Consider the following 11,200-nt stretch of genomic DNA (forward strand, 5'->3'; position numbering starts at 1 on the left):
GAGAGGATTTACAGGTTAAGTTTTATTGGTGTTTTTTAATAAGAAGTGATTGGATTCTTTTTTTTTCTTGAGATTCTGGAAATTCCGAGAATCACGCGAGTGATGAAAATAAAAATATAGAAGATGTATCCTGAGTTGAAAATTGTAGAATATTTATTATATTCGAGGATTGGAAAAAGGTAGTTGGTTGTTTGTGGTAATTTGATAGTTCGAGTAAATTCATAGGAAGTGATGTAGGAGATATTGCTATATATTTCGTGGATCTTTTTCTTAGAATTCTAGAAGAATCACAGAATAGATGGAAATAAAAATATACGTATGAGACACGAAGGTGATGATATAACTTCGCTTGAAAATCGTGGAATATCTGTTTTCTCGAAAATTCGAAAAAATTAAGTGATTGTTTAATATCATATTTTCGATAGATTCGTAATTGAGTTGATGGTTTTAATGAGATATATAAAAGATATTATTTTCATTTTTCAAGAAAGAATCGTAATTAAAAATAGGAAAAAATTAAATAGATATTAACAAATATTGATCTATGGAATCAAATAGTTAATGTATAAGTATTTAAATATTTTTCAAAAAAATAGTATGATATTTAAAACTATCAAATCCAATGCAAAGTGTACATTGATTCTACAGGATTCTGAAAAGTGATGTAATCCACAGGAAATTAATCGACTAAAAATATACAAAGGATGAATTTATGATCTTGTTTACGTTCTACTTTCTACTTATAATATTTATCTTCCTTTGTCATCCTGGGATTTCCTGTGTATCAAACATTCGTACGTAGATCGATTCACTCGAACTCGATAATATATTTTCGTTCAACAGATTAACTGCAATCATTCTGCAGTTTAAAACTGCGTTTTCAATGAAGCAAGAACAAACTTTTGAGTTTTTACTTTACTTTTAAGGCTATAAACTATTAAAATTTCATCTCCTTTTCTTTTTTTAATTTTGTTATTAATTTTAAATTATTTTATAAATATCAACAGTATAATAATTTCACTTACTGTTAATTCAATTGATTTTTGACAAAATAATATTCTATTTTATGAATTTTATGGAACGCATCAATCATTTCGAATAAACATAATATATAAGCAGCAAACTTTGTCCCATTTATTGATTTGATAATAATAAAAACGTAGAAAAATACGTAGAAAAACATTTTAACAACAGAAATAGCACGATTTTTCAAATATCAATAAAAAAGAAACGAGAAAATACTGGGCAACAATCGCTTTTTCAAGAGGAAGACCGATAAAAAAAAAGAAAAAGTCCTCCTTATTGTTTCGTTGAGAACGCGACTTAAGGGAAAAAGCTTCGCTCACCAATGTTTCTCGCCGAGGAGATCGCAAGTTCGACAAACTCGGAGCCGATGGTCTTTGACTCCACCATTCTTCGTCTCTGAAGGTCGCGTAAGGACTCGGACCCTGCAAGATTCCGCGGAATTAAAATAAAATCCGAAATATATAAAACGCGTGTAATATACGTTTTCTCGCGGCTATCCCCGCTATCCGTTCCACGAGACGATAAATATTCGTTTTATATTTAACCTGAGATCGAGGTTCTTCACCCACGTCGAACGCGTTGGCCCTCGTCCTTTGTCGTATATTTTCGTTCGCGTATTCCGGACACCAGGATTCCTCTGCACCGTAGACAAACGCCTCCTCGTTACGTCCCCTCGAAAGTGCCGACGGGGACGGTGCTTTGTTACTACTGCCAGCCGCACCCATGTTGCACTTATTTCACTGAAAACGTTAATCTCCTCGTACGTGTCGCGATTTGAAATTTGTTTGCTCTTCTCGATAACGATTGGAGAAAAGTATCTGAAACGACATTGCACATTTATTATTTGCAATATATATAATATATTATCGTAGTATAGTATATTATAATTATATAATTGAAAATGTTCGAGTAATAGTAATTAATTTTCTTCTTTCTTGTAGAATGGAATAATAAATATTAAATATTTAAAAAATAATATCAAATTTTCTTTTCATTGATATATATTTTTTTATAAAATATGATATGTATATATATATATGAGTTTATGATTTTTCAATTTTTTAATTATTCTTTTCTATCACAATTTCCCAAATTTTTTCTTAAAGAAAAAAGAGATTTTTGGAATCTAAAAGTTGGAATTATTTTTAATCTTTTTTTAGAATTTTTAATTAATCTTTGATATTTTAAATGAATATTTGTAAATGAGAAAACTGGATTTTCGTGTAAGGAAATCTTAATTTCTACGATTTTTTTAGATTTTTGTTTAATTTTAAAATTTTTAATCGTTCTTCTTTCATGTTTGAAACTTTTAATAAAAAGTTCTGAACTTCCATGAAGGCGGGATTGGATATCTTATATTGGACGTCTCATAAGTTTCGTTTATCATTTATACGAACATCAATTCAAACTTTCCAAAATTACCAATTTATCCTCGAAGAGTTATGAAACAAGAAAATCAAATCTGAACCAAGTCAAACAAATCTGTTCGTTAGTCTTCTCGCTAATGCACGAAATCTCAATTAACTTCGTAGAGTGAGTTGGCACAGAAGAAAAAAGTCGGATCGGGTCAGCTCGTATTTTTAGAAGACAGATCGGTCTAGATCTTTTTTAAAAATTTGTATTAATCTTCCTTGACAAGAAAAAACGAGAACGCAAAAAGGGAAAAGGCAATTTCGTTGTTTTGAATGGAAACAAATGAACCAAAATTTTCCCCCTTTTTCTTTCTCAATGATCGAAATTCTTCTCTCCTCTGCTGGATAGATCAAAGGTGCCACTTTTACAGTGGAGAATCCTCGAACAAGCTTTATGACTCGCGTGCCGCCACGTCTTTCCTCGCAATACGAGGCGCGATGTAAATATGCTTAAATATAACTCGATCGAAAACGGCCGCACATTTTCCAGCGAAACGAAAACAAAGAATAAATATTCTTCAAATCTCACACTACTTTGTACAAATTTGCTTTTAGGATAATGAAAAATCCCATTCGAAGAAGTAGAAAATGCAGAAAATTTAAATTCCATTAGAAAAAATTGCAGATACATTAAATTAGCTTTTAAAAGCTTAAATAATATTAAAATTTAACAACTTTTAAAAAGTGGAATTATTTTTATATAAATCAATTAAGATTTTAAAATAACGATTCGTTAAGATTCGCTAAATAATTTCCTTAAAATGATAAACAGAAGAATGAATGCACGATTCTTCGATGTCTCGCATTTTCGATTTCATACATTTATAAATTTATATTTATAATTGTGTTAAAAGAACGAACAATAAATTCGATTGATTGAACAGATTTGCGAGAAGTAAGATCACAAATAATCAATTACGATTGCAACACAAACGTTCAACGGGACATCGAGACAAACGAGAACACGAGTCACAAGTCGGATGCCGTAAATATATCATAAATAGATGTACCGAGCAGTTCAACACGCGATCCAAATTTAGATCCATAAGAACGGTCCGGCGTGACGGCTTCGAATTCTATCGAATATATAATTTAAAAACATTCGCACAAGTTTTGGTAGATATAATCGCTACGCCACGAGTGGAGATTGCGCAGAAGCAAGAGGAAATTGCGAAACAGTGGTTCTGGAATCGAGCGAAAACTTGGAACGTGGATTTGATTGGATCGAAGATGATTTTCGAAGATCAAATCTTTCAGGATTGATCGTTGGTTAACTCACCCGGTGGTCATCCGTGGAATCGTGGTTCATAGGGTTCGATTTCCTTAGGGTCAACGACGACACTTGACTACCGTCGCTGCTTGCGGCCAGCGACTCACTTCTCTAAAAATATCGTTTCGAAAGACCGCGTGCGCGTGGACGGCGAAGCGTTTGTTTCGGTAGGCGCGCATGCGCGCTCGCCATTTCCGTATAACGCCAGAGTAGAGTAATCTAGAGAGTCGGTACTTTAGCTTCAGTAAACTTCCTGGATCGTTGAGGTGATCGGTTTTTTGGCGAGGAATCGAATTTGTTGTTTGATGTTGTTATGATTTGAAGAAAGGGAGATTTGAAACGTTTGTTGCGTTGTATATAAAGAGTTATATGATTTATACTACATATACTATATGATTTATGCATATTTGTTTAATGATAAATTCATTTTATCGTAAACAGTATTCTTATTTGAATTTTGAAAATAATTTATGTGAATTAGTTATTATAATTGGATATAAAAGATATTTTCAGTCCTGAATAATGAAAGAAAATATAAATTCAATTATCTAGAATATTTTCTATATTTATATCGAAATAAATGTTGTGAAATAAATGTATGTCAATAAATATTTAACTTTGTAATTGAATTTCGAATTGTATAAGATAAAACTTGATTTGAACGAGCTATTAAAGAGTAAACGATAAAATTATTAATTCGTAAAAAATTAAAAAAATTTTGTAGTAAATTATATACAAAGTTTACAAAAGTTTATAAATATATTAATTTATTATATATATACAATCGAATACATAAATTAATTTATATTTGTATTTACAAACCTAACATTATTTTCTCATCATAATAAAAAATTCATGAAATAATGACTAAATTATCATATGCAAATATAATACGCAAAAGTTATTTTATTAATCTATTTTTTATTATAATGTATACAAAAAGAGTCATTATATCGTCAAAATTATTATTAATTTTATAAACGCAACACTTATTATTACTTTATTTTACATTTTGTTAGTCTGTCTGTGATCCAACATTCTTACTAAGATTTCATAAGTAGCAATTATTGCTCTCAACTGCTGTTGGCACATGTTCGTTGTTAAAATTGATTATAGTTATTTGTTCATATATCGTTAACATTAATTCGTATATTAATTCTTAATATTAATATTAAAATTAGTTTTCACAAATTAAAAATGAGAAATATCATTCCGTATCTTGAATAGTATTTGAACTTACAAATCGTAAAGAAATTATCAACTAGTTTATCTAATGCGCATCGTTTTGGCAAATAAAAAGACACCGTCAATCACTGTTTACAAAAATGATTTCTAGAAAAAGAAAGAAACTTATGCCAAATAAACTACGTACAATTTATAAAATAAAATATGGAAATATTAAATCATAAACTAATTGCGATTGTTTGCTTGGCAAATTTTCTGATATCATAAATTTACAACTAGCCCCATGACGAGTACATATACGAAAACGAAATCGAAGAAGAAACGCAACGAAAACACTACTTGAATCTAACAATAGCGCCGCTCTTAATCTATATTTAGTCAATTTTTCGAATGATTCGACGCAGCAGTACACGTGTTTGTGAACAGAAACATCTCAACTTCCTGTACGACGACATCTTCCTGTCAACATGGCATTGGAATAAAAGAAGGAGTTAATAAGCTTAATTATATAACTTAATTATAAAATTTATTGAACAAATTTTATCGGTAATTCGATTTTAAAATTAAAATTTATGGAGAATCATCTTCAACTGGTTATTTTGTTCATTTTAAGACGATTTAAATACATATTTAAAAGCAATTTTAAAATTCATTAAACGAGTTATATCGATAATAAAATTATAAAAAGTTTTAAAATTATAAAATGAAGGACTAACTTTCATTCGTTATTTTGTTCAAATTAAGCTTATCTGCTTTTCTGCAATATAATAAGAATTTTTATCTAAAAATAATTTAGAAGACAATGCATAGGGATTTATTATCATACGAAATTTATTTTCATGGCCAAATGATCATGAATCATGAAAATTTAGATTTTTGCAAGAATGGATTTATTGAATATAATATACGAAGGGTATAATATTATTCGATATAATATTACACTGAATGTGACAAGCTTAACATAAAAGAGAATGAATTCGAAGATTATCTTAAAGATCAAGTATTTTATTATTTACAAAATTGCACTAGCTAAATTCTCTATTGTTGCTAGGCGAATTAAAATGACAACAATAACAAATTTCGCAAGATGGAACTTGTTGTTGAGAATCCGCTTAATTTCGTGGATTAATACCTGTAAAATATATTTGCAAAGATGACTCATGCCATAATGCACTTGCTTTGCTGTGTTTACAATAAATAATATAAAAATAACAAATAATATAAAAATAATGAAAGCTTTTTCTTAGGAATTCGATTGTACACATTATAATATAATATATAATTTACAATCAGATAATTTTAAATTTCAAAATTTGAGAATTTAAAAATCTTAGAAACGTGAAATTTATGATATATTTAAACTTTAAGATATTTATATTATATATTGATATAATATTTTAAAATCTTTAATTTAAAAAATTTTAAAATTTGAAAAGCTGAAAATTTGGAATTTTGAAATTAGATATTTGAATTTTAATGACATCTCAAATTTCAAGATATACATATATATACACATGTGCATTAAGATGATTAAAATTTGGAGCTTCAAAAAAATTGAAATAAAAAGAATTAAAAAATTTGAAAAACATTCATTACTTGATAACACCAAATTTGGCATTTCTACCCTTTATCAGAATCGCGGATAAGCCATTTTTCGTCACGTCAATGCTACTACTATGACGCCGTTCCGCATAGTTATCGATCATCTGATACATTTCATCGGATATCTCCAAGTCACATTCGCATTGAAGCGCCCATTCTTCGAAAGGAAATAAACAAAATGAAAATACGTATGCAGTTTTATTCTCATATATAAATATTTACTTAATCTTACTATCTACCTTTCACATTATCGCTATCAATTTTTTTGTTAATACTAAGCGTCTTTGACGTATTCAAATGACAATCGCAACAACATTTTAACGAATCCACGCTTATCAACGAATCCATATTTTGCCCGATATTTTTCTCGTCATAGATTGTATTTTTCGTATCATCTAATTTGTCCTCGGCACAGTTAAACTGTTCGATTTTACAAGTGGCTTTGCATGTATCATCTTCCGGTTCGTTCGTTGCGCCCGTGGCCTCTTTCGTTATATAAGAACCGCTGGAATTATTAAACAACGCGCTGCTAGATTTGCAATCTGCAGTTCAACCCGTTTCTTACCGCCGATTCTCATGATCCTCTTCTTTAATCCCTGTCGCCTCTATCGAAATATTCGTATCGAACTGAGGCTGTTGCTCTTCCACGGACAAGCTAATGTCAAACTTTTTCTCTTCTTTGACAGCCGTGAATTCTTTTTTCACGGAGAATTCTATATCTTTTTTCCAATTCTTAATCATAGCTTCTTTGTTATCCTCTATTTTAAATATGTGCTACGAAAATTATTTCTTTATACATGATCGTTGTAAAATGTTAATTTTTATCGATAACTATGCAATTTGATTTTCTCAATTTTCACTATTTTTTAAATAGAATCCGTGCATATATACGATCTTTACTTATTTTTTATATATGTTTATCTTAATAAATACATTTTGGATAATATAAAAAAATTTTGAATGAAATAAAAAATTATTTTTTTCCTAAATTCTAATAGATTTAAAATATTTCAATTTTAATTGAATTTTTAACATTTCAAAGATGCTATGAATAGATTTATCAATAGATATCAATAGAAATGATGAGATTGATGTCATTATTATTATAATTTCAGTGGTTTAAGAATTATTTTATATTTATTTTCACATATTCAAACTCAATTGGATTGAAATATTTCAAATTTAATTTTTTCACAATTCATTAAATAGTTTTTTACCAATTCACTCGTTATACATATTACTATCGTAATCATATTTACTTTAAATAAAAAATAAAAGTTTTACTCTTAAATTTAATATAAACAAATATATATAGATAAAATTTTATGTAACATTAGAAATATTTTTTTAAAAAATATATTACTTTCAATCTCCTTCACTTAACTTTTCATTTTAGCAATAAAATGAAACTATTTAAAAAAAACATTGTAATGAAATGACTAAAATTGAGAAAAATCAAAAATTATCTTTTTACTATCAGATAAACTTTTACCGGTAATTGAGGAATATTCTCTACTCGTTCTACTTTTATTGTTGCTTCGTTATTATATTCTTTCATTTCAGAGGATTGATTCAACATTGAAACTTCAAGAATAGGAAGAGGTTTATCACCTGCCTCATCGCGCATCAGAGGTAGATCCTTTGGTTTTATTTTTTGTACAATCATCTGAAACAATAAAAAATAATTATTTTATTTCTATTAATAGAAATAATGAAAAATCGTTTCACGTGATCTTTTTATTTTAATTGCATCAATAAAATTTAAAATTTTCCTTAGAAAATTGATCTGATTAAAACTTTTTAACTTATTCACATGACATGATTATTTTAGTGACATGATTATATAGTGAATATTTTAATAAAATAAAAAAAATATAAAAGATAAAATTAATACCTCTTTTCCTGATTTATCCATAATCTTTACAGTTCCCATGATATTCAGACATTTAAACATATCCGCAATGAACGTCTCGTAAGCTTGCAATTTCTTTGTCAAAACTGTTTGCGCCATTCTTTCGCTTTTCACAGTTGCTTCTGTTAATTCTAAGTCGCGAGTGAGACGATTCACTCTCGATACGAGTTGTTCATTATGCAATACTAGGAACTGAACCTAAGATAAAATTTTTTCATGATGATGTATTATTGGAGAACTTTTTGGAAAAAGAGTGATGATAAAAAGATAACCAATTGAAAATGATTAATCGATCAATTAAAGTTCGAAAATTGAAAATGTTATAAAAATCACTTAAATTATATAGATTATTAATGTATTCATGGAACATTCTCAGAGAACCAATTCTCCAAGATAAAATAAAATATAGATTGAGACTTATTATATGAAACGTAAATAAAATGAAAAGAAATTATATCTCATTTCTTTTGTCTCGTTTCATCCGAAGTAAATTTAAACTATTTATAACTTAATAAATAAGTCTCAACTGAGTATTTTTATATACCAATATACTTTTGTTTGTTTTGGCCTCTAGAATTGATCCTACCAAAAATAATATTACTTTCTAAAAAACGATTGTTATGCCAAGTAAAATGTAAACTTTATTATTTATCAAATCGAGAAAAAGAAATCATAGTTTCTTTCAATTTTATAATATAAGCTTTATAATTTTTTTTATTAAAAATTAAACGAAATATTCTAATATTAAAACGAAAACAATCGATAAAAAAATACGAAGGTTTAAAATAAAATTATATTTATCTCACCCTGTTCGTGGTGAACGATGCCGATTTCGAGCAAAATCGGCACGTTCTCTCCATTTTCTGTCTTTGATCTCCAAACGATCGCCTTGTACGATATGATTGAACGATATTGTCGGTCGATCGGCTACATCCGATTATCTTTCCCGTGTTCCCGATTGTCGGTGACAGAATCATGGGTATATGATTATCGTTGACAATATCATACTGCAAAATTTCGTTCGATTCTTAATGATGAATTGACGTTTGCACCGACCAACCGGAAATTAAGAAATCGTCCGGTTACAAGCTTCCACTTACGTTCGGCGTATTCGAGCTTAGATCGAGGGGACGAACATTTGGGGTCACAATGAAGCGGAAATAAGAGCTAGTTCCTAAGATTTCTATTTCTTTGCTCACGTAAACGAATTGATAATCGACGTTTGGCAGTGCCTGTATATGAAGTTTTTAATAAATAATGATGGAAATCGAAAATTGTTTTAATTATTATGATTTATAAATTATTTAGATTCTTAAATATTTTGAATGAACTGTAATTTGTTCTATAAAATTAAAAAGATCTATTAAGATTTCTTATATCAAATTTTTTAAATTTAAAATTTATGATTTTAAATTATGATTCGTGAACCTCTTAAGATCAAAAGAATTTTCAAATTAAAATTTGACATTTTATTCAATTATGAAAAATATAATAAAAATATCATGTAATTCCAATTTCATTCAAATTATTTTTTAGCATTCTTTTATTCAATAAATTCTTAGCATTTCTCGTACATGAAAGTGTAATAAATTTTTAAAAAGATTGAAAAAAATCAAAGATTGAAATAATAAATTTTGAAAAAGATTAGGAATTAAAATAAAAGAAAATCCTCGAATTCATTAAATTTAAGAATCATCTACCTTATAGCATTATTATAATAATATTTAATAACCTCTCGATGGAAAGTATGTAAAAACGTAATATTTCGATTGGATAAATTCGATAGATTCTTAGGTGATACAGTGATGTATTCAAATGTAAGATATTGCTGTAAATTGGTCCATCCTCTTGGAAAAATTCCGATCCAATCACGCGTTGATGTATGAACCTCAAAAATTCGATTATCGTATATATTCGTACGATGTAATTAGTTACCGTGTAAAATTGATAAGATTTCACTCACTCTTTCTTGTATTGTATAATGTACAAGTATGTTCTCGTCGATACTGTATTTCGTTCTTAATTTCTCGAAATGAACTCCATTGGTATACTGACAGTGAAATGTGCCACGTGCACAGCAATACATTTTCATGAATATTTTATGACAGAGGAACAAAGTCCAAAGAGGAGATCAAGAGATCGCTTTGAAAACAGTCGAATTCAAAGTGCATTTATTATTTGAGAAGAGATGATCAAACTATCGTTGATATAGAGAATTTAATAAACAGAAGACTTACAAATCTTGCATACTTCAGTATTTTTAATTTTACACGAATTGAAATAATTAATAGTATAATATTGACCGACTAGTAGTCGATTTAACATGTGGTTATTTTAATATAATTATTCTAATTTCTTCTCATAACATAATTTAGAATATTTTAACGCAATAAAATTTGTAATAATCAAAAAATATAAATTTATTTTTAATTTATAAAAATAATTAAAAATATATAATATTATATTTATTACTATATTAAATTGTTAAATCCATAAATTAATAATAAAAATTTAAAAATTGAAACATTATTGATCATATTATGTTTTTTCAATTTTTATAATATTTATATTTAGATTTTTTAGATTTATAAAGAAAATATCTTTTTTATATTTTAGATTTTTCTAATTTAATCAATATTTGTTTTTAATATCTTTAATTTTGATTTTTTAATTTATTATATGATTTATATCATTATTATTATTATATATATATACTTTACATTAATTTTAATAATTTATTTTTATTCTGAAGATATTCTTAAAAGATCAACTCTTCATGATAAATGATTTGAA

General features: G+C 27.7%; 2 protein-coding genes across 4 annotated transcripts in view; both read right to left on the reverse strand.

Moving 5' to 3' along the window:
- Nucleotides 1-3,828, reverse strand: part of LOC102672365 (227 kDa spindle- and centromere-associated protein-like) — a 13,688-nt gene extending 9,860 nt beyond the window's left edge. For all 3 annotated transcript variants that reach the window (XM_031514378.1, XM_031514377.1, XM_031514376.1), the window contains exons 1-3: nt 3,718-3,828; nt 1,572-1,844; nt 1,347-1,448 (exon numbers count right to left, since the gene is read on the reverse strand). In XM_031514378.1, the coding sequence (XP_031370238.1) occupies nt 1,347-1,448; nt 1,572-1,751 (282 nt within the window). In that variant the 5' untranslated portion in view covers nt 1,752-1,844; nt 3,718-3,828. The remainder of the gene's footprint in view (nt 1-1,346; nt 1,449-1,571; nt 1,845-3,717) is intronic.
- A 2,610-nt stretch (nt 3,829-6,438) lies between these two features.
- LOC102674670 (tax1-binding protein 1 homolog) lies at nt 6,439-10,499 on the reverse strand. Its single transcript, XM_031514387.1, has 9 exons — nt 10,371-10,499; nt 10,140-10,295; nt 9,508-9,639; nt 9,214-9,414; nt 8,390-8,605; nt 7,988-8,161; nt 7,061-7,269; nt 6,735-7,000; nt 6,439-6,652 (listed from the first exon to the last, which is right to left on the reverse strand). Exons 1-9 carry the CDS (start codon nt 10,497-10,499, stop codon nt 6,486-6,488), a joined length of 1,650 nt encoding a protein of 549 aa, XP_031370247.1. The 3' UTR covers nt 6,439-6,485.
- Between the last annotated feature and the right edge of the window lie 701 nt (nt 10,500-11,200).

The sequence above is a fragment of the Apis dorsata genome, unplaced genomic scaffold (genome assembly GCF_000469605.1).
Source record: "Apis dorsata unplaced genomic scaffold, Apis dorsata 1.3 scaffold_989, whole genome shotgun sequence".
Lineage (NCBI taxonomy): Eukaryota > Metazoa > Arthropoda > Insecta > Hymenoptera > Apidae > Apis > Apis dorsata.

Excerpts from the sequence above, each read along its gene's own strand:
- LOC102674670 (XM_031514387.1), bottom strand. The coding sequence starts at position 10,499 with ATGAAAATGTATTGCTGTGCACGTGGCACATTTCACTGTCAGTATACC. Across the intron at positions 8,606-9,213 it reads CATCGTTCACCACGAACAGG|GTTCAGTTCCTAGTATTGCA; the intron begins GTGAGATAAATA and ends ATTTTATCTTAG. Across the intron at positions 7,270-7,987 it reads AGAATATTCCTCAATTACCG|CACATATTTAAAATAGAGGA; the intron begins GTAAAAGTTTAT and ends TAATTTTCGTAG.